Source organism: Cariama cristata, unplaced genomic scaffold (assembly GCF_000690535.1).
Source record: "Cariama cristata isolate BGI_N322 unplaced genomic scaffold, ASM69053v1 scaffold2522, whole genome shotgun sequence".
In the NCBI taxonomy this organism is placed as follows: Eukaryota; Metazoa; Chordata; class Aves; order Cariamiformes; family Cariamidae; genus Cariama; species Cariama cristata.
The window spans coordinates 52,549-77,231 of record NW_009603043.1 but is presented as its reverse complement, the minus strand read 5'-3'; the positions used below and the strand labels follow the sequence as shown (position 1 = coordinate 77,231).

The following is a 24,683-nucleotide window of genomic DNA, read 5'->3' as shown; positions in this document are numbered from 1 at the left end:
ACTTGAGTTTGGTATTCCCCTTTTGCTTGCCACAAAACGCTGATGGCTGACTCCTTCCTCTATCCAAAAGCCCTGAAGTTGGCCATTTGTAAAGGAGGTGTAGATGATAACCCTAAACTCTTCTTGCCTCTCAGTTAGTAACACTCTGAGCTACAAAGATAGGATTCAGAGCTCTGCACAAGGACATCTCAGAAGAGAAGAGGCTATGGGGACAGATGGAAAGATCAGGAAAGATCAATGCAGTCACTTAGCTTAGGAGACTACTTCATGAATCTCAAAAATTGCGTGTTATGGTGGAAGCCTTGTTCCTCCCCAAGGAACACCTCTGGAATACAATAAAATATATTGTTTTCAAAGCCATAAAATACACTGTAGGTAAAACCAGGTTGTGTCTCTATCATACTAGTTTTACAAATCTGGCAATAATTTCTGTGCATGAATTAGTGGATAAAATAGTTCCTAAAAGCCTCGGTCTCAGTGCTTGTCATTGTCAAATACTCAGAATTTTCATTTTTTTGTTTTCTCTTTCACATCCAGTTATAAATGTTCTGGTCAGAGGAGCAGTGGGGAGACCTCCCTGGGGATGGGGAGGGCAGCAGCTGTTCTCCCTTGCAAGAACAAACTAGAGAGGAAAGCAAATCCATTCATTTCCCACTGACAAGCTTGGGCTGTCTGGGAGGGGAGGTGAGGGTTGAGGGGGGAGTTGGGTCTGAGCCCACCACAGGGGAGAACGACAGAAAGGCTGTCCTTGTGCAGAGCCGATCACAATGGGACACATCCTGAAAATACAGCCAAGAGCACGCTAACTCCTTCAGCAAATAGATGATAAGGGGAAACCACAGAGATTTGCTTTTATGTCCTGCTTTTTACCCTGAGGACAAGAAAGGGAGGGACAGGGCTGGCATCCCTGCCAGCTGCTTTGTCTTCCTGCCCTTCCTGTGGAAAACGAGGTGTAGATTCACTGTTGAGAAAAAAGAATAGAAAGAAAGGGAGTGCTGTTTGTTTGTCAAGGTTGGGACGGGGGCTTGGACGTGCATGACTGTGTCCTCTGTTCTGACCCTGCCGTGCTCTTAGAGGGGTGTTTTTTACAGGAAAATTGTGGTGGGAGCAGTTTACTGAAGTCAGTGTCTATCCAGTGTCCCCAGTGGATCCTGGGTGGGATTGCACATCTGAACTTAGATTTATCCTGCCCAGCTGTAGGTCCTGCACTGTGAGGCCAAGCGAGGAACCCATTTCCATAGGCTCCTCTCTAGTTCACACAAAAGGAGAGACAGAGAGGTACTTCAGCCTTCAGATCTGCTGAGTTGTCCTCCAGAGACAGCCAGCTCTTCTTTGGCATGATGAGGTTCCAGACTTGGGAGCCGCTGTTAAGTATCCAAAATGAAGTGGGGTGAATCTGTGCCTTTCTCATGGGCCAAAGGGAAAAGGGGAAACACAAGCAAATGAAGCACAGAAAACAGCCGTGGAATGTGTAAGGCTGAAGAGAAGGAAGGGAGGATGAAAAAGCAGGATACTCCTTTAACATGTTCAATATTAAGGTCTGTTTTATACTAAGACAAGCAAAACAGTCACATATGAAGAGTTTGATCCAAACTTTACTGAAATCAATGCAAATATTTTTAGTTACTTTGGCTGGTTCTGAATAAGACATTCCAGACAATATTCTGAGAGGTATTTAGATTATTGAATCTTTTTAAGACACTTAACTTCCCATATATTTTCATAGTGGTGTGGGTGTAAAATCTTTAAGAATTGGAAAAGATGAAAGAGGAGTACGCAGTCTGCTTCTTGTTATAAAAATTTAAATATTTTTCCTTACATCATCTTGTATCTTTTTTTGGCAGTTGGATTACTACATGCTACAAAATTCCATTAGGTAAAACTGTAAGAATAGAGAATATCTACTCCAAAATGTAGTCATCTGCCAGCATAGCTGGCTATTGTCTAGTGAGGACAGATCTGTAGTTTGGATAATGGAAGAAACTATTCATCACAGGCAGTTAATGACCCACAAAGAGCTCAAATAGGAAAGGTGGGTGAGAGGAGACTTCTGTACTGTAACGTAACACAATATTTGCTGTTCAGCAATGATTATCTTGAGAACTTTTATCAAGCTTTTAAAAACATGCTGAGAAAATTTCTTTAACTCAGTGGGTTTTTTTCAGGTTTTTTTTTGGTGAAAATAATCAGAGTTTGTGAAAAATGCAGACACTGCTTTACAATTTCACAATTTCTGTATTTTGGTGTACTGATTAGAATGTCAGGAAATGTGGCCCCTAGGTCTCGGGGCTACAATTTGGAAACTATTTGAAAACTCTGCCCTGAAGTTTATGATGAAAGATATTATTTTACAAGTTATAAATGGATTAAAAATTGTAGGCAAGAAAAACAGACCAGAAGGTAGCGTTGCTCAGGGTAGATAAAGAGAAAAGGAAAAACAACCAAGAATAACAAATAGAAAGACTTGGTTTTAAAAAACACTCAGTGGACTGATAAATGTTGTTTGTATAACTGAAGAACTTTCTGGAAAAGCCAAAGAGATCTGTGGTCAGTGGATTCAGAGGTCTGGAGTGTTTTCTTAAGACAGATGAATAGTCATATAGAGACTACTCCTGGAGCATGGAGTCACTTGCTGCTGGAACACCCGTTGGATTTCCAGGGTGATTGTCTGTGTCTTTGCCACTACTGCTCAGTAGAGTGTCCCCAAAGTCGGATCAGATGTGGCAGAAGAACTGGTTCACATAAGGGTGCAGTGCCCTTTGGTGATAAACACACAGTGGCCAACTCCAAATCCTTGCTCAAAGACAGGGACAAAGGAGCCCTTTGCTGCCCTTGATTCTTCATACCAGGGCAGCATCTGCTACTTTGAGACACCTTCCACCCTCACCAAAGTCACACACACAGTATCAGTCCCCTTTCCATAAGTAATCCTACTTAGCTGGATTGCGGTCCAGCAGCAACAAAGTGGCTTTGAACCCTTATGCTGGAGATGGCTTTTTTTCTCTGCTGTCTCTGTGTTCCCTGGGTCCAGCCTTATTCTGCTTCTTGAGAAAGCTGAAGGGTGGAAAATCTCTTGTGTCCAGGAGACTGGAGCATAGGATGGGGCATATGATGTGTGGATCCTTAGCTTCTGCAGATGTATCATCTTATCTCTAGGACATCAATGATGGTAATTTTTCTCCCAATAAATTTCCAAGGCACAGAGACTTCTAGTGCAAACATAAAATTGTCACTGCACTGGGAGTTCCCTTTCAGAAAGCTGAGACCTGCCACACCTTTTAATAGTGTGTTTGGGTCAGTACTGATGTTTTTATCCTGATATTCCTCACTGAATCTTTCACATCCTTTAAAGTTGCCTCAGGGGGCATCACGGACGGGGAATCACCAGACTCGCCCACATTTGGCCCAAACCAGTTTGCAAGTGGTGGCCCTCTGACCATGGGGAGTAGGACTTGAATGGTTGGTCTTGATGACTCAGTGTTTACCTTGTGTTTTCCCTCTCTCTTTGTGCCCGCACCCTATGAGTCTGTTCTCCTCTAACATCAAATTAAACAGTCAGGTTGAGTTGGAAGAACTTCCAAAATAAACTGAGAGCTTGACAGCATGAGTGGACAATCGAGTAAGTGATGCTGCTTTTCCTCTGAGTCAGTATGGAAAATTGCAGTCGCTGGATGGACGAGACTTGCGGCTGAGTTCCTAACCTCTAGCGCTTATTAAAAATCCTTGGATGCCTTTTCTCATTGTAGATTATATACTGTGCCTTTCTCAAGTTTCAATACAGAGAGCTTCATTCTTGTCACTGCCCTCTGCCCTCCCTGGTTTTCATCCAATGTATGCTTCTCCTGCCAACCTTGCCTGTGCTGGCACATTTGCGTACTTAAGCACTCAAGTTTCTACAAGGGACCAGAAGTTGCTGCATTTTTAGAGTGAGCAAAATGGTTCCTGTACATGAGATTAGTCTGGGATTTTTATTTCTTAACAAAGAGTTCCACAACAATAGCTCATTATTCAATTTCAGTTTTGCAGCAGCAGTCTTTTATGGCATGCCAGCGTTGTATTGAATCGCACTAGGCTGGGCAGGTGGAACACAGGAAAGGCACCTGCTCAAAAATGGCCATAGTCTTGGCTGCTTTCTAATGTGTTCACACAATAACAGCAGAAACATCTGGGTTGAGATGTAAACCTGATGGTTATCACTCATCCTCTGGAGCATTTGGGAATAACAGGGGTTATAGCTCTAACCTTTATCTCAGATCTCAGAAGTTATTTCTTATTTCCATTTCTATGAAGATATGCTTAGTGCTTCTATAATACTATAGCCATAGCCTTAGCTTTTGGCAGAGAACATGCATGGATGCAGCAGCATGGCCATTTCTGGCACAAGGCAAGGCCCTTAGTGATCATCCACCTGCAAGCCACTCTTTTGGTGCTAGAACAGAGTGGTTCAAAGTGGGTTTTGTACCTTGAACTGTGTCCACATCCAGACAACCCAAGAATGACTGGTGCATTGTTTGAAAAATACTCTGCAAGCCTGAGTTTAAAGGTCTTCTTTCTTTATTTCTTCTTAGAAATGATCGAAATCCATGAAAGGGGTGCACAGAGGGCTGTAAAATAATGAGTTGCAATAGACCTAAAAGTATTATTGATTTGGTAGATTGGTTAGTATTGTCATTGTTTAATATTGTGATTCAAGCAGAGTCATACTGGGATTTTTGGAGAATGATTTTTTCTGTGTTTGACCGGTTGTCGTACTAAGTAGGATTAAGTATGAAATATAAGGAAATGTATTTTGCCACCACCCTTCCTGACTGGTGAATGAACAGTTAAAATTGTTTCATTTCCTTAGCATTCTATGTATTACATCATACGTATTTGGATATTTTGTGTGTATGTGTATACACATCTCCACACATACCCACAGACCAGAGAGAGAGATACTGACAGATAGAAAGATTCTTCAGATATGGTAACCCCAAATTTAATTTCCTAATTTAAATTAACTAGAAATTAAAAAGAAAATCTGTCAGTGGGTGTCGATTCTCAGTCAATATCCGACATGGCAAGAACCACAGCTTGAGAACAAATGGAAATTTCCACAGCAAACATCAGAAAGAATATTATGTCTCTCTTCTGGTTAAACTGATGCAATGGTAAAAGCAACATGTAAGCCATTGTAGCAGGGCTCATGTGCTTCAGCAGATAATGTGAACCTTCAAATGAGTCAAGAATAGTATTTCTTTATTCAGAATCCTAAAAAATGTCACTATCTGGGCTGTATATGGGTACCTTTAAGAGAAATATTTTTAAAGCAAGGATACTAAACCACATCACAAGTACTAAAGGAAGAAAAAATAGCCCTTGAAAAATTTCCTGTTTGTCTGAAGAGGAAATTGCCTGTTTTCTTTAGAGCACTAGTACATTTTTGCTTATTTGTCCACTCTCTAGCTTAATTGAGAATTCAATAACAGAGAGATCTTTACCTGGTATCACAACTGAAAATGTCACAGAAGTCTTCATTCTTAGAAAAATCTCCATTCCAGAGTTAGGGAAACCAGTCCAAACTATTGTGCATGTGCTCAACTTCATAGATAGCAAACTACCTGTATGTTATGTGCCTGCATTTCTCAGTTTCTGTATTTCCCTGTCCTTAAACTGTTGTCTCTTTATTACAAATATGCAGAGGCAGAGGCACGCTTTTCATTGTGGGCTGATACGGTACTTGGCACAATAAGTTGTCATTGTGGCTGTGCTCCTCAGTACAACCAGAATAATATTAATACCAATGTCATGGAGCAAATTAATGTCGCCTGGAGGTTTTTCTGGCCTGTTTGGGAGCAGTATGCTGTCCTGTGTATTTATTAAAGTCTGATGGGAAAGTACTGATCTTTCCGGCATCCAGAGCCGAAACTAGTGCTGGTGTTTAACCGCTGCAGTGCCCCTGAAGACAATGAGATCTGAGGCTAAGGCACAACATTCACCTGTTAAATTAAATATACAGGGCCTGACAGGCCTCCTGGAGGAAACTCAATAAACAACAGGGGGGCAAAAATGTGTCTTTGTAAGGGGTTTCTCTTTTGGCATTTGTGGACCAGACAGGAGCAAAGAAATCCTCTGTGCACTTTCATGATAGAGTTCCGTGCATTCCCTCTCCAGGATCCCCTGAGAGGTACCACAGAAAAACCAAACTTTTCCAGGCTCTTGAAACTAATTCTGTGCCAAGTGAAGTCAATGAATACTTTCAAAGCAGAACTGTGACACATGTTTCCTTACACATGTACACACAACTTCTTCTGAGATTAACGATGGCTGTATTTGGACAGAAGAATAGATAAAGTCAGATTTGGTCCCTTTTCCTTCCTTTGATATGATTTCTTGCTTGATCAACAAGGTGGAGAAATGAAGGAGCTGGAGTTGTTCCCCTAATTCCTGAAATTCATTGCACATGTTCAGAACTGTTTTTTAACTCCATGGAAATGCCAAATATTCAATGCTCTGCACAAGACTGCCTGTATGAACTACCTCAGACTTGGAAAGTTTGAAAACTTCACAGATTTGCTGGAGTGTTTGTCTAGAAGTACAAAATTAATATTGCTTTGGTGAAATTGCCAACAACCATATTGTGATATTTGTGTAAATCCAGCTAGTTATTCCAGTAACAACATAGAAAGGACGATTATATTATTAGGCTCAAAATTCAGATATACCCAAAATTCCCCATTGAAAGACCTCCTTCTGGACTTACAATACAGGAGATCATAAATAGCTCCGTGGTATAAATGAGTGTTTCAAAAGTGTTATGGAAAATGAACTATTTGCTTGGTTTTTGCTGGTTAAAGAAAAAAAAAACAAATCCACGATTCCTCATCCTCTCAATAGAAGTTGTTTATTTCTCAGCAGAAGATTTAGAAAAGGAATATTTCCCCAGAGCAACTTTCTCAGAGGCACATTATAAAGTAAAGGTGTAAATAAGACAAATAGTCTATCTCTAACTATCTGTGCTAAATGGAAGTTCTATAAAGGAATTGACTTTTACTGTCTGTCACTGGCCTCACATGTAAACTTTATGTACTCTGGTTTAATGTAAATGAAGCCATCACTCTTCTCTGTACGGCATACCAGGCTGCTGCAACACAAAGCTCTGGCTAGTTTCTCATCAGCCTGAAGACAGGGTGGGAGGAGGGAGGTTAGTCTTGTTCCTGGAGGGTGTCTGCTGTCCAAAGAATGGAAAATATGATTTCTGCTTTGGGAATTGAATGAGTCCCCTTTAGAGCTCTTAAGGCTGTATTTATAGGAAGGATAATGTAGCAGAGGACAATATGTTTTGTCCCTAGGTTCTGCTGAATGCTTCTGTTGTTGACCTAGGATACGATCCAAAGTTAATTCTTTGTCTCATAAACAGCTTCTTTGGAGTGTTCCTGTCGTATAATTTTAAGTGAAACTCTTTAGATCTTTGCCTGTCTCTACTTACTAAAGAAATTAGACTTTTATACTCTCTGAATCCCTAACACTCAAATAATGGGTACAGAAACATCCATTTCAGAGTGATAAGGTTAAATAGCAAGGAGACAAGAGAATAAATGTTGTTGAATAACTGGGGATAAAGTCTCTGAATATATTTTAACCGTGAGTTAAAGGAAGTTTTATAGCTATGGAGATCTGGCACAGACTTCCAGCAGAAGAAAGGTATGTTATCAAGATGGAAGTTATCCACTTATTTTCATGACAAGAGTTGGAGCTGAAAGAATGAGAAGAGTCAGACAAAAAGACAGGTCAGATAGTGGAAGATGGTTTTGAGGGAAGTAGGGAGATTAATTTCTGAGATTACATTTGAAGAACATTGCATTAAAGAACTTTGCCCAGCTAAACACTTAAATAATAGTTAATTGGTATAAAGCAGCGTAATTAATATTTCCAGCATGGGGATGAAGAAGAGAGCATGAACCATTTAAACTATTGTGATGAGTTTTCATTATTAAGAAAAATAAGGAAAGTCAAAGAAGGGAAAGTTTAAGCTATAGGAAGAAAATGCATTACGACAGTCAGAATTTGCTTGAATAAAAAGCTAAAAGTCTTCCTTTAAGAAAAAAGTCTGCCTTAGTAGAGATAAACTAATAATTTGGAATGCTGAAAACAGGCCTGGTGCAAGTTCTTTGCTGTTTATTTGAATTCGATAAACAAGCAAAGAGATCTGTCTGATATAAAGATACTATTTATTACAGCACAGCTCCTTAAAATGCTAGATTTTGTGTGGACAGGAGAACATAGTTCTTCTCCCAACATGACTATTAAAAACACTTTTATGAAAGGCAATATGTTTTTAGTCAGTCCACAACATGTTTCTTATTATGTGTCAGCCATACTATTGCTGGAGTTCTGCAAAAGCTACCTTACTGAGAGGGTGGTTGGGATATGCAAAGAAGGGAAGTCCCAGCCATCAGTGGTGTTATTTGTGTCACTAAATTGGTGTGGCTTAACTTTTTTCTCTCTAATAAACATCAGCCAGAATGGCTTGCAGTGAAGTGTTTCATAAGAACAGAGAAAGTTGACATTCCCATACTGAAAAATAGACTTCTACATTTCCAGAGGCCTATCATTTTTCAGGAACAATGAGAAACTAATCCCTGTTATATGAAAGTAAGCTGGACCCTAGAAGATACAATCCATGACTAAGGGTTTGTTGGATGAGATGGAACATAGCACCACGTGATGAAACCACCTTGCATAACAAACTGTCTTATCCATATAACAGGAAACAGGTTTGAACTTGATATACTTTTACTCCTAATGAGAAAAATATGAAGCCACTAGAGAAGTACACAGTTGGGTTTACCTTGGGCCAGTTTAATTTCCTGTCCCTATTTCTCTTCTGAAGGCAGACAACTAATAAATATCCTGCTCAAAAAAAAAAAAAAAAAAAAAAAGGAAAAAAAAAAAAAGGAAAAAAATGCCATTAATTTGCCCAAATTATTACTTGGAGCTGTAGAAATCAGTCAGCTAACCATGGCAGTTAGGGCACTTCTGAGAAACAAGCTTCTGTAGTTCTCGTCTCCTGTCTGATGTTGTGGAGAAATGGAAGCAATGTGTCTGCTACCTATTTCCTAAGACCAAAAAGAAGGTGTTCATCTCAACTAGTTACTCTCACAGTCATGACTAAATAATGATTCCATTAATTTTGCCCTCGGTTTTAACGGTCCTCATTTGATTATATTACATGTCTCTTGACTCACTCACCAATATGGATTGTATCTATGCAGAGCCTTCACAGTGATTGATCCACCAACTGTGGCTCCACTATCTGCATATGTCACCAGCTGTTTCTAGACATCAACTCAGCCAAGCCAGAGCAGTTTTGGGGCAATTCTGTCCCAGACCTTCCCACAGGGATAATCTTTCCAAAGAATCAAGGTCTCTTATATGATAATTCAGCTTGGAAGGGACTTAAGGAGGTCTCTAGTCCAACCTCTTGCTCAGAGCAACATCAGCACTGAATTCAAACCAGGTTGCTCAGGAGCAACAGTAGCATTACCAGGTAAAGCTAATCTTTGAATGGGGAACCAGTATTGTACCTCATCCCATGTCCAGTAATGCAAAGCAGAAAGCTTCAGAATGCCCTAAGTGCTCTCTTAGGTTCCAACCAGTTGCAGCTCAGGAGCTTTCTGAATGAGATGTGATGTCTATAAATTTACTGAATTCCAGTGGATTTTTATTCTACGAACTCATTCAGTTTCACAGTGACCTCAGGTGCAAGTTTTAATGCTGGAATTCAGCTCACAGAAGGATGCACCTCACTTTGGGTGTCTACATGCAGGCTTCTGTTTGTTGTCTGGGTGCTGTTACAGGCAAGGGAGAATTACTCAGTGCAAGCTAACGCAGCCAAGATTGATTCAGCTGATCAGATATATGTGTCTACATATAACTCTCAGATCTTCACAATTATGTAACCCATTTCTTGAGTGTGTTTCTGGTTCTTCCTCTGTCAAAATGATGACTTAGAAATGAAGTTTAGTGGAACAATTCATGTGAACAAAAAAAGGAGAAATCTGGATTGCCCCTTATGTTGTGGGAAACTGTGTTGCAGATGAATGTGGGCTTCTGTGTTTCATTTTAACCCCTTAGAGCATATTTGATTCCTTAAAGCACTGAATCCACTCTTCAAGCCTCACAAGTCTGAAGCATGAAAAGCTCAGGGAGTTACTGTGCTGTTCTCTGCCCTCTGACATTTTTTCTGTTGCCTTAATGAGCATCACCTAAAATGCAGAGCACGTGAGAGTTATGGGACTGAGATGAGAAGAGGTCAGAGATTTCCTGGCAGATACATCAAGGGCAAATGTAGTGTCAGCCCATGGATGCCACCCGCAAACATTGTTGTGACTGCTGGTAAGCAGCCTACCAATGCAAGGAAGAAAGTCATTGCAGCGTGGGAACAGGTCACTGGAAAGGGACTTCTTCACCACAACGCTACACTAGATGTGGCTGTGTCTTACATTTCAAGGCATTATTCTATCTATTTAAGAACCAGAGATGTGGTCACTCTATATTCTGGATACTCTCTGTAGCAGAATTCTAGATGTTAAGACCAGCGTTTTGTTTTATTGAGAGGTAATCAGGTCTCTGTAATGTATAGTACTACGTCCTACTAGATTCAGATTGAGCTTTAGACAGCCCTGAAGCTTCTGGAGTCAAGTGTTCTACAAAAATTCAAGCTTTCCTTAAAAAAACTGAATAACATATGGAAATACAACGGAAGGGTAACCACCTCATGTGGGTTATGCCTAACTGGTTCTGTCAAGAGCTTGAAACAGTAGATTCAAAAGGTACAAAATGTTTCATATTGCATTGTTAGTTGCGTAACAAATCCACTGTGACCAAGGATTGTATAAATATAAATATATGCATATACACACACATATATATATATATGTATAGTTTTTAACTCGATACTAGGAAATGCGCCTTTCTACTACCCATATGATGCTTTGGCTGGGATGTGGTTAGGGTGGTGAAGACTCGTGCTGTTCCATGTGTTGCTGTACCCTGGTTAGTTCAGGCTGCTGCCATAGTGACACTATAGCTCTGACAAGCAGGCAAATAATGACTTATATACTGCAGATCCACAGACCACAGCAAAGCAGAACCTCCTCAGTTTGCCTCATTTTGGAACACGGCCCAGAGTACTTGCTCTCACAGTGGAATCTTACATCCCTGGCAGGCTGCATAAAATTACATGCTAGAGGAAAGCAAAAGCTTTCCTATGATATTTCCAGGTTTTCTCTGATTCTACACGGCCCATCAATAAGTGTTGATTAGCAGGGAGAATGACCTCAAGTCACGTCAGCTGTAGGATGTGTTTTCCTGGAGGGAAAGGAAAACTATGATTTCCGCCTTTCAAAGATAAGGATTATCACAGGTTTTAAAAGCATAATATTGCTCTTATTGTCTTTTTTCTTTTATAGAATCCTTCAAATGAAGGGAAAGACTAATGGTAGGTCAGTGTTTAATCATGTGAAATGCCAAGGCTTTGTCAAATACTAACATCAATGCATGAGATCTTAGATCTAGATTCTTTGGGCTTTAACAGTTGTGTTATTTTAGAAGAGAATTTAGTTTCTTATCCACTTTTGGGCATTTACAAATCACTACTTATTTACCAATACACCTACCTTTTAAGTTTGACCATTTGGCCTTCCAAATGTGAGACAAGATTTTCCAGAGTCTACAGTCCAGATTCTTAAAGTAATATTATTATTTTTGATATGAATTGGATGCATTTGAAGTCTAATTTGTTGAGAGACACAAATCCCACTGTCTCTGCTGAGAAAAAAAAGTGATTATTTTTAAAGGAGATGACAAAAGTAACAGAATATTAATTTAGTGAGGTATCAGGCATTCAGCATGAATTTGTGGATCATGTCATTTTCACTGCCAGCTTATCTGTATGTATTTGTGTCAGATTTGTATTTCTCACAGCTATTGCTGAAGGTTTCATCAACTGTTTTCAGTTTCTACTGGATGGATGCTGAAGGAACAAAAATGCCCAAAATTTCTACAATAATTCCCTTCTATTTGTGGATGAACTTCTTCTAACTCAAAGGATATCAGTCCTGCATATTAAAGAACAAGATATAAAAATATATTATTAATGCTTCAGACTGGCAGGTCTTAGAAATCAATATATTTTCACCATCTTTAATGTAGCTAACCAGATTCATCCTGGCTGAAAACTCAGATTTTTTTTTTTTCGGTGCTTAGGAATTTGATACTATGCTGCTTTGTTACAGAGAAGAAACAAGAACAGTGAATAGCAAAGGTGGAAAACAAAAGAGTTCAGCTGAACATCTTTAAGTCTTAAGGTTATTCAAATATTAGTTTTGGGAAAATTAGGGCGTAAAACCACAAAAACAGATTCAAAGCTTGATTTCCCATAGTTTCATTGTTCTGGACAGGTCACAATAACATGTAATTGTGCTTTTGCCATGTATGACCTAGCAATTTTTAATGCAGAGGATATGACAGATGGGATAACCTACTGATAGCACTATTCTTAAGCCTAAGTTTTGCAGAGTTTGCTTCCTACTCTGAGACACTCACATTCTCGGTTTCTCTGGCCTGTGTCCAAGCTCATGTTTCATTCTATCCGTGCAATGTAGTTCTTTCTGTTAACACCAAGTTATTCAGCTCAGAGATAGGCTTTTCTTGTCTTAACTGAGATAATACTGAATATAGCAATTAGAATGACAATTTAAAACTTTTAATAACATTGAATGGTTTAGCTCCATGGTTTCTTGTTAAGTACAAGTTTCTAAGAGTAGTATGTTCTACATCATTTACATTAATAAGAAACTCTACTGATTTCATGAGTAATAATACAGTTGGAATATCTACATCTGCCAGCGTGAGTTTTTCTAAAGAATCTGCTTTACTTCAGTAGGAAATTGAAATACTTCCCCCATCGGCCTCTTAGGATTCCTGAATTGTGGATTTTTTTATGGCTCCCAAAGAAGTTGAGCGAAATTCAGTTTGAGTCTAAGACACCTGAAATTAGTCTACGTGTGAGTTAAGTGTCTAAGCTCTTGTTGTAGTCAAATGAGATCTAGCGAATACAGAATAAAAGAGCTATTCAGTTGACTCTCAAATGATTGGCCAGATTTCATTAGCTGAATGGATGTCACCTCCATTAACTACATCCATTATTACCTATCCAAGTTAGAGATACATTGGCTAAACATTGACATCTAGAGACATTTTAGATACCTTTGGTCTTCTGTAGGACTTCTGTCACATCTGCCAGTCCCACATGAACACTGTGGATATCTCAGGGTATTTCAAGTGGCATTAGAGGCATATTTTCAGGCAACCAAATTACAGTATAGGTGTCAATATTAATGTGGAAATCTGCCCATGGGGCCAGCATTTTGCAGGACATTGTCCACATGAAGTCCTTGCTTTGAAGAGTTCATACTGAATTACAGAAAATAATAGTGGTGGGAGAAGAGAAGATTAATGTGACTTGCCAATAGCAGAGAGAGGTATTTTCAAACTATCAAGAACCATGCATTATTCTTACTGTCTGTTTGTTCCTTCCTCCTTCTGTCCCTGTTTCCTTAACAATTGTTGCTGAAGGCAAGCTGAGCAACTAACATGACCACAGGATCTTCATTCTCAGAAGCAATGAATAAATGTCTCAAGGCACCACAGTTTGCTTCTATGGGTAGACTCTACTGAAGGTGAATCTCTGGCTCATTTGTTTCCCACACATAGATCAGTTAGGTTCTCATTGTGTCTAGTCTTGGTCGTGCTAGTAAGTGTTCACTTTGGCTGGATGCAGCAACTACGCAACCATGTTGAATAACCAACAAAAGCTGGTTACGCCTAGACTTTAGCACAGCAGTGAGTGTTTCAAAACTAATTTCTCTTCACTGTTTTTTTTTGTCTTCTTTTTTTCCCCTTGTTAAGCAAAAGCGACCTGAAGAGAGCAATAGCTGTGCAGGTCTGTGTTTTACTGTTGAGAAAGTAGATCCTGCAATACTTTGTCATGTTAGTTGAAGTCAGTTAGGAATATCAAGTGACATTTCCCTTCCTGTCTCCATGCAGCTTTCGGAGGGAATCAATGCAGGCCAAGGACTAGGTATCGAAATCATTGCTACCTTCCAGCTGGTGTTGTGTGTCCTCGCCACCACAGACAGGAGACGGAATGACGTCTCAGGATCAGCACCTTTGGCCATCGGTCTCTCAGTTGCCTTGGGACATCTTCTTGCTGTAAGTTTTAGCTCTCACAGTTGATATCTGCAATGTACCACCTCAAGATGGGTCAGTGAAGGCAGGAAGATGATGGGCAGATGGTAGTTTCTTGCTTCTCCTTCCACTTCAGAGACTGACCTTGTTTCTGCAACATACATGGCCCTTCTTTCTTGAGTCATGTGGCTGTGGCAATTAGTGATGATGTTGCACATCTGGGAGGAGTCACTGCAGTAGGACCTGTTTCCCTAGGGGGACAGGACAGGCACATGGCAAACAATCTCTCCTGTTTTTTCTGAGGAAGGGTGGGTGGGATGAATGAAGCGGTTTTGAGCATCCAAACCATGTTACAGGCTGCCGCTTGCCCTCCCGTGTAATGAAGATGTCACAAGGGCATCAGTGCCTCACCATTGGTTCTCTTTCTGCTTTCTAGATTGATTACACTGGTTGCGGAATTAACCCAGCCAGATCTTTTGGCTCAGCACTGATTGCCAACAACTTTGAAAATCATTGGGTAAGTGCAATAAATTTGTTTAGCTTACAAGAATTTCTGCATATACATAATCTGCAAGATCAGAAACATTTAAACACATCATTAGCATCAAGTCAGTGAGTTGCCATTTCTATTTCATTTAACAAAGAATAATCTCCTTTTGCTCCTCACCAGCCTCAGGAGGTCACAAAGTCCTCAGGCTGAGTGTACATGTTCAAAGTAATACTGTAGATTTTTTTGGTTATTTCCCTTTAAGTTTATTTATTTCCAATATTTTAAATGTTAAAGCCTCATTACACAGAATCCTGTATTGAGTATTTGTTGTTTAAACTGAGTTTGTAAAATTCTACTGCTTAATCAGGTAGATTAATCTGATTCTTAAGCAGGTTTATAAACTGAAATGGATCATCTAATATTTGAAAGCTAGTAATGTGTTCATCTTCTTAAAGTTAAGCATCTGTTTATGTGCTGTCATGGATAAGTGCTCTGGAAACACTACGAATTTTAGACTATTCCCTGTGGTTAAATGTGGTTAAAATGAAGAACTTCGTGAAAATTTACTTCTTTCACTAAAGCTCATTAAAGAAGGCTGATATAAAAGGCCTAAATGAGCATTATGTTCTTGAATATTTAAAATGTAGCTTGTTCCAAGTCTCCTACTCATGATTTTGGCAGCCAGTTGCATAGACATTCATGAAAATTTAGTGATAGTAAAGTAGGTCGTGAAAATTTTGGGTATGGTTGCCATTTTAATCTAAAGAGTAAAACACAAAAGGAGGACACTGGGGAAATTTTGCCGTTATCTGCCACTTAAACACTGTTATTGGGATACTAAGGTAATGTAACCGAGCTAGTAGCTAGTGTTTTCAGGATTTCAGAGAAAAACTATTTTCCTTTGTACAAAGAGAAGGAGGTAGAGATAATAATTCATATTAAACCACTGATACTGCTGAATAAAAGAAAACATGTTTTCAGACTCAGGAACTCTTTGGCCATGCAAATCCCTGAAAATCATCTGTTATTTCTAATAAAATCAACCCATCTACCAAAACACTTCTGCTACATCTTCCTCCAAACTTTACATCCTTCAAGTTATTAGACTAGTGCAATTACAGCACTATCACTAGATAAATAGCAGCTAGTAGCAAATTAAGCCCCAATTAGGTCCTCACTAAGCATTACTTTCTAATTCCCCTATCACTGAAAGTTAGTGGGAGAATGGAATTTAATGCCATTGTTGCTTTTAGAAATTGTGCCCCCCTGACAAATCTATACAGAGTAACAGAGATGTTTTACCACTAGATATCGAATTTCAAATATCAGGATTTGACAACATAGTCCCAGGTATTAATCTCTGGATCTATTTCCAATTCATGGTGAAAAATTCCTGGGTTTTTGTCATGTGACTAAGTAAATATTTGGGTGATAGACTGTAATTTTAACATTTTCACTGTAATTTTCACGTTTTCACTGTAATTTTTGTGGTGAAAATCCTCAGAGGAGATTTTCAGAACAGCTTCAGATGTGGCAATACCTGATGTATTAACTGGGTTTGAACTGTGTTTCAGATCTTCTGGGTTGGCCCAATCATCGGAGGAGCAAGTGCTGCCCTGATTTACGACTTCATCCTGGCTCCCAGAAGCAGCGACCTGACTGATCGCATGAAAGTGTGGACCAGTGGCCAAGTAGAAGAGTATGATCTGGAAGGAGATGATATGAACTCCCGGGTTGAAATGAAGCCAAAATAAAGAAGGACGAGGGAAAATAAAAAAAAAAGCACATTGGTTTCTGAAGATTTTATCAGTGTTATAGACTCTTGTAAACCAGCAAGCAGTACTTTGTTTTTTATTTCAATATGGTTTTCCATTTGTTGTCCGCAATCTTAATAGCATTTTTATATCTCGGGTTTTTCAATTAAAAAGTCTTCAGACCAGGAAATCATTAGACACTTGAGTGAGCTAAATAAAATGGGCTGAAATTTAACCTCTCCCTTGCCACCACCAAATTTTTTGGTGTATTTAGTGTGGGTGGTTCTCCCAGCACATCACTCATTAATGATAAGTAGTTCAAATGACCTGCCTGTTTGCTGAAATAATAGATACTGAGGATAGAGAACCATCTGTATCAATAGTGGGGACCTTATACTGGAAAAAGTATTTATACAAATATGCAAGGCAGGTATCTAATGCCAGTACTGCATATGAAAAACTATCTCAAATCGTTACCCAAAAGCATCTTTTGGAAGGAAAGGCCACTAAAAAATACTTGTTATGTAGAATTAACCTTAATTTTCTAAATGATTGATAATCTCTGAAAAAGAGAGCCAGAAAAGTTAAGCAGGGCAAGAATCTCCAGAGTCCCAGGATCCGTTTACATTTTCTAGTGTTTCATTCTCCCTGAACCTGCATCCAGCTCATTGTGAGGAGAGAGAATATATGACAAAAAATGTATAGATACGTTAATTCCTGGGAAGTAATAAGTAGAAGTCAAATTAGAGAGTAGTAACAACAATGGCAACAAGAACAACATAGTGCCAATATGTAAACAGGATCTGATTGTTCCTGTGACTACTCTGCTTTTGTTCATCTTAAGCAGTTTAATTGTGTGTTTTAAAGCAAACCAGGAAAAAAAAGGCCCCTTTCTTCCTGTCCCCATTCTAATAACCAGTGCTATGACATTCAGGGACAACGAACAGATATACACACAGTATATTTTCTAATGAGGGACAAATATATACTTGTGTGTAAGTCCATTTTGGGGGTCGTTGCTTTGTTTTTATATATATATATATAAAAAATGTTTATATATATGTTTTATACAGAAAGCCTAGTATACTGTTTTGTAAGAAAATAAGAGCATAAGACAAGAGGAAAGAATTGCAACAGTGCTTAGTAAAATAAATGACACTGGAAATGTAAAGAAAATTAGCACTCTAAACAATGTGGAAGACAATTTTCTGGTTTTGTTTTTGTGTATGTGCTACTTATGATTTCCTGAGTAACCCAAAGCGTTAGCTGGTCTTACCTACTAACTATAGAATACAGTTCAAGCAGATACATGCTGATGTACTTGTTCTGCACTAAAGAGTTTTACACAAGAAATGAGGCCCAGAGGAACCTACCTAAAAAGTTGTGCACTTTACCATTCAGACAAACACCCCAGAGGTAATATGACGGACATGGGAGTTGAGAAAGGGTTGACATGGGAATCCATGTAGGTTGGATTATTTCATCAAGTTAAGCAGATGTACAATTAAAAAAAAAAAAAAGAAACAAAAAACAAGAAAATTGTCAGCAAATTAAAATCGAATATATTTTATCTTTCATGTCTATATTTGGTGTGCTATCTCATGTATTGTCTCTGTACATAGAGCATGATTGGATTTTGGAGTGGTTTAAAAATAAAATCAGTTGTGCTAACACACGAAATGCTCATGATTCTTGATTTTTAATTTGCCTTGCAACACAACGCAATTTCATTTTCTACACCATTCTTCAGGTGCCAACTTGTAAGACTGAGACAATTTCTACTTTTCCACTCTTGACTGGTCCTTTGATTTGATGGTAACCTTTGGGGAAAAAAAGCTTATTTCTTTGTATGGCAGGCAAAGCAAATCTTCACCTAGAAGTAAGCTCTACCTAAATTATACTTAGAAATGAAGCAGGATACGATGACGTTGTTCCCACTTTCCAGAATATTTTTTCAACTTCATTTACTCGTATCCTAGTGCATTCATTTACCCTAAATTAACCCTTTTTTAGCTTGCAGAATCTGTGAGCCAGAACAGTTGCAGAAGTCACCCACAGTAAATAGTTTGTTTTGACAAACTTGGGGTAACTTAACACATATAGTGATGGAGAAAATGTGAGATTCACAGTTTGTTCCTTAGTCTACACCCTGTGAAGAGCAATATCTTGCCCTATTTTCTATGCTTCAAAGTCCAAAACTTTGAAGGCAAGCAATACTGCCTTTCCATTTGGAGTGTAGTAAGACTACATCATGTTAGTTGCTCTAGCTGTTGCTTATGATCATCACAATAATAAATAAATAGATGAAAGGTGTACAATAACTGTTTCACTCATGAAGAAACAAAAAAACAGGTCAAAGTAAATGAAGTGTGTTTTGTTGGTCTATTTGTTGACAGTGATGTTTAAACAATTTACAGTAAAGCTCTTGGAAATTAACTGAAATCATATTTCAACAGAATCCCAGGCGTAAATCCCTCTCTTCTTCTTAAAGAAGGAAGAGCTTAATGGTACATTTAAAGTGCTTTTGTAGGACTAAGATCCTGAACAGCAGTTTCTAAACAATGCAAGGCCATTGTTGCTAATGATCTCCCCACTCCTGGCACAAATGGTTTTGCTTTGTGCTATACAAGTACACTGAATATTTATCATCATCTCATTAAAATATTTAGAAGATACCCAGCAAAGGAATTAAAAGCATGAAACAGCAAGTATCGAAACTCACTAAAAGATGTCAAGTAGGCAAATGTATTTGCCTCTAATCACCCCAAAAATCAGCAAAATCTCCCTGACATCAAGAGGAAGCTTGGAATACAGTTGATTAAAATAGGTCCCATGATGTATCACTAATAGTTCCTGACCTATGGACAAATAGACCACGTCTATGTCCTGGTGGCTCCTGGGCACAAACCTCTGTATTTATCACACATTCTAACAGGAAAAGATGATAAAGGGTAGATGCTTTCATAGATTAGATAGGGACCACCTGCCATGGTCTCACTAGCCACCCTGTCAGGTAGCCCACAGCATACCAAATACCCACAGAGAGTGGCTACACAGATGCTAGTAAATGAAAAAGCAGAGGGGACTGTTCCCAAGTACAGGAACACAGTTGTGAATGCCTGTATGGGCCATCCCAACTAACGTTCCCCCAAATGTTTCCTGGACAAAGTCGAGCAATGCAAAGATGATCCATTTTGTTTTGTCTAGGGGCCGTTGCCATCCCAAGGATAGATAGTACCAGCAGTGCCGATGTACTCATTCTGTGGTTTAGACAGTTGACAAAGTGCCATCCGGTTTTTGCACGCACCAGCACAAGACAACTTAGAAGAAACCTGAGGGAGGTACTTTGAATTCATCTCTGGAGAAACCCCTGCCACTCCATTGGTTCTACAGACTATCTAGGGAGATATGGGTCCTAACTTTAGTCGTCTGTCTTTAGAAGTAAATACATACTCTGTCTCCCCATTGTAACAGTGGCAATTTAATTTTAGATTTCATGTTGCTCGACTCTACATAGACTTTTAACACGTGCAAGGAAAGAAAGGCGATTGAAACATAACATAATGACAGCCAATAAGCCAGGAAGTTTCCATTGTCTTTCCATATCCACCAGCTGCATCAATCACAATCCACAGCTTAATGTTTTTAAAAATTAAAATAACACAATAATACTAATAAGGAGTTTCTCATAGTATTTCAATGTTTTCCCGCCTTTTACCCAGCTGAAGTTTGGACGTGCCAAGAGTCACACAATAAAATTATATTAAGAATATGACTGTTATGACTCACTTAAAGCCTGGTCTGTAGTAAACATCTATGTCAAAAATGGTTCTGTGTTTCATTTTACTCAAGCCTGGTGTCCTTGAAAGGACCGTATTTTTTGTGTATACATTGTCTGATATTACAGAAATTCAGTCCAGAATTCCTTCTGGGGACAAATGCATCGTTTTATAGACTTTCCAAAGCTGAACTGTGAAATCAAATCTCTCTTTAAACAGGTTAATTAATAATTTGACATTAGCCATCTACGATACCACATTGCTTAGGTTCTTGAAATCATATGCCACATAAGGCTATGAATGATGTTCCTGAGAAGACACAATTCCTCTTGACTTCAAGATTTCCTTGTGCTGTTGGACAAATCTATTATGTTCAGGTCTACAAAGCGAGTTAACATGCTAAATTCTGATTTTACTGTAGAGGGACTTAGCTTAAACCCTCTCAGTGAAACCCTATTCTAGCTCAAGCCACAGACATTGTCTGTTATTTATTTTGGGAAAGCAAAATTTGACCCCAACTATTTATCACCAGATAAAAACCTAATTTACCATCAGATCAGTTATTTGTTGGTGTATGTCTTTGCTTCTGAATAAAACTTTCTAGGGACCTATGCTCCTGACCACTTCCATGTAACCATGGATGCCTGTCCATGGCCATTCCTGTTCTTCTACACCCTGTCTAGTCCTGCAGGGAGAGATGGAGAGGCAATAGAGGTTGGCAGAACCAGTTAGCTACCTCAGCTATAATGGTCTTCAGATGTGGACATCAGCCCTATTGCCTGTAATACTGGGATAAATTACTGTGTACTTCAGAATTTGGTGAAGAGGCTGAGCAGAAATTAAACAGAGGAATGATGAATGGATGGAGGGAAGTGATGCACCACATAAAAGGCAACTGATTTGTGGATTTTGTTAGCATTCAAAAGGATTCATTCTCCTTTCACCTTGGTTGAACTATATACCCTGTTGCCCTTGAGCCATGCCTGTTTGAACGAAAATTCTTCAACTTTTTCAATCACTGTGTTATGACATTTCTAGATTTTGATAAAAAGTTCCCCATAAACTCAATATACTCCCCTTTTCATGATCTCCTGAACTTTCTCATCTGTCATGCTCTAAAATTTGCCATGAATTGCCCTCATTGTGCCATTTCCTCTGTTTCGTTTCTATTCTTGTCTGAGAGCAGGAATTGAGAAGTTTGTGGAAAATGATCAATGTAGTGATATTATTTGCCCATTTTTGTAGCATTTCTAGAAATTTCTTTTCCCATTCTCTTCTTTTCCTTTACACTTCATTTTCAAGGTCCTGAGAAGGACTACTAACAGTTAAATGTGATCCGTCCATTTAATCTCGTCTCCTTTTAGCTTGTGGTCTGTTCCCTTTTCTAAAGGGTGTATCCTAACTCCTAGACAAAAACCTGGAGGGACCGTCTATTAATTTTTTTTTTTTTTCCCATTGAAAACAAACAAAACAATGTTCCTTGGAAGCACGAGAGCCAAACAGAAACTCTTGGCAAAAAGTGGCTGTTAAGTGCAATTGCTGGAAACAGTCATACTTTTTCCTTTTTTTTTTTTTTTTTTTTTTTCCTGAAAAGTAAACGGAGCACTTGCAGGTAGCAATCTATCCAAAAGACAGATATGACTATAAAAATGACAAGCTGCAGCACACACTTGGCTTCCCTTGGGGATCTCCAACTTTTTCTTGTTTCACCATTTCACATTATTACTTAATCAAGAAGAACCTGGCATAAACTAAAGGGGAGAGGGGGAAATGATAGGCCTGCCTGATTTTATAACCTATCAGTGCTATGTGGGAAGAGAGGTCACTTTTACTGTGACTGTATTTTCTGTCTTGCAGCCAGATCTGATTTACTCAAAAATTACTCAAAAATGTATTAGCATTGTTCAAGGAGTGAAAGAAGAGCTAAATTACATTTCTATCTGGCTTTACAGTGTTCTGTGTTGTCATGGGAGTGTAAAATGTTTTTTGTGATACTAGGGAGTGGACTAGGACTTTCATGTTTGTCGTAAGAGATCGGATCTCAACTCTGGCTGGTCGTTAGCCAGGCATAGGAGTGAATCTCAGACCCTTACTTCAATCTGTGAGAGCCAGAAAGACCTACGATGTGCCAATTTGACATACTACCTTTGTGTCCAAGCAGCACAAACCTATCTGCTGTTGGTGAAGAAGCCTGGAAAGTCCTGCCGGTGGTGTGCATTATGCAGTGAGACTCTGGTTTTTGTAGGTCTTATTCTTTGCTAGTCCATGTTAGTCCATTTCTGTTAATCTTCAAAGAGTATTTCAATGGGTCTTTCTTTGCATAAATTATTGATGAAGGAGACATGAACTGACAGACTGAGATTTATTTCCTACAGGTGGGTATTTTGGCTGTAGGGTAAATTTTGTTTTCATTCTTGTCATTGCTGAGGCTGACAGATTTACATCTTTTTGCATTAGCCTTTGTCTGTTGGATGCAGAGAAAATGTTTTATGAATCCAGGTTCACATTTCCATTTACATGGCTTGCAGGTAAAAGACTGGAAGGAATGTGAAAGTTGTATTTCACTACCGAAAAAAAATTAAGAAAACACCTGCTCTTGTGATTGTCAAGAAAACTTACCGTATGCTGCCGGGGGTATTAGCCAAAGATGACCATAGTGCATTGTACTTGGAAGAAAAACTTTTTAGCTAAGCTGTTCCTTAAAACAAAACAAAACAAACCCAAACCACACTACTTTTCTCCTTCACTCCAGGATGATGTGCCAGAACTCAAGCTGGAACCACCTGTATCACAAGCATCTTTCTAGACCCAGACAGGTCCTGAAACACTGCCCATCACCAGTGCATTGTGACCCAACTCAGGACTGCCCCAGATGCTCCCTTCCTCCTCCTAGAGGTCTACATCTGTTCTTCTAGGCTACTTATGCCTTAACAAAGACCAATACATGCCTTCTAGTACTGTCCTGCTACTGACCAGACTCTTAATTGCTAGCAGACGCAAATTGGCCCTGTTCTGTACAGAGCAGGTCAGAAGGTAGGATGTGCCTATGTTGTTCCAAACACGTCATTTGGATAAAGCCACCTTGTACTGGGAGAAGGAGTTTAACTCTATTGTTAGAAAATCGTATTATACTACTTGCTCTTGGGCCTAGCAGACAGACACTGCACAATTTTGTTTACTAATACAAACATATCCTGAAATAACTGAATATGTTTTAGTGAAATTTTTGGGGTGGAATTACTCTCAATTGCCACCTGTCTCTGTCCAGTGGGTACACAGAAATGAGATTTTAGAAAACTAAAACCAAACAAGGTGAATGACACTTTTGGTAAGAGTCATGATCCTCTTGATATGGATCAAATGCAATCTTGGAATGTCTGTTTTCAGAGAAATTAGAGAAATTACTGATTTCTGACTCCCGCTTAATCTTTGGCAGGAAGGAAACTGTGGATCTCTTTGGAACTTGAACTTTAGGCTTTGAGGGATCTTAAAGACAACCTACGCTTTATGTAGACATTTAAGTGATTTAGGCACTTCAGATGTACATGTTCGAGTTCTGTTTATGTCCTCTTTCAAGTACTTTGGCTTGTCACATGAGGACTTTCACATGATTTTTCAAGCACTTTACGCTTCTATTGCATTTGACCTTTTGTCAAAACAGCCAGAGTGGTTAATTATTATGCTAGGGTTTCCACTGTATGAACAATAACCTCTTTCTTTCCTTAAAGGATTGTTTGTCCAATTATTCAGTTTTGTCCAATATTGTTAAGAAGCCTTGACTTTGGCTTCTTGATAAATACTAGCTGTTTCCTGAGCCCATTCAAACATTGAAATCATTGTTAAATTTTAATAATGGCCTCAGGAAAACCGTAGGGTTTCACCTGTACACATTTATTCCAAATATAAATCAGTGTAAACTGTTTAAATGGTGCCCAGTCCTGTGAGCTTAGCTTAGTAAATTCACTTGAACGTTTTGCATGCCTCAAGAAATGGAATAGAAATCAAAAAGCTGCAAGGTCTGCAGATTTAATTAATTGGCAATATATGGGATTTAGTGATAGCTGAGGTATGGAAAACAGTAGGATCACACACTCTGTTGTGGTAGGCACACTGTGCTAAGCTAGATTTTCAGACTAGTACATGACTTTTAAGTGACTCAGTAAAAAGTGTGCATGTGTAGGTGTATAAACTTTCGTGCATGTAGTCTTACATATGGAAAAGCATATATGTGGGCAAGAGTTATATAAAATTACTAATGAGTCTGTGTGGAACAGTTTTCCAGTTCCTGTTATCCCAGTGAAGATGTAACACAGTTCTTGGGTGACTTTTGATGAAGACTCAGATTGCAGTTGATATTATATTCATAGGCATGATTTAGATTTGTTTTACTGTTTTGTTTTTCATTTTGTTTTTTTAATCCTTGTGCTT

The 24,683-nt window shown here is 38.9% G+C and overlaps 1 protein-coding gene across 1 annotated transcript in view; it reads left to right on the top strand.

The window, feature by feature from the left end:
- Positions 1 to 16,610, top strand: part of AQP1 (aquaporin 1 (Colton blood group)) — an 18,657-nt gene extending 2,047 nt beyond the window's left edge. The window contains exons 2-4 of the mRNA XM_009695000.1: positions 14,092 to 14,256; positions 14,669 to 14,749; positions 16,297 to 16,610. Coding sequence (XP_009693302.1) covers positions 14,092 to 14,256; positions 14,669 to 14,749; positions 16,297 to 16,476 — 426 coding nt within the window. The 3' untranslated portion in view covers positions 16,477 to 16,610. The remainder of the gene's footprint in view (positions 1 to 14,091; positions 14,257 to 14,668; positions 14,750 to 16,296) is intronic.
- Positions 16,611 to 24,683: the final 8,073 nt, after the last annotated feature.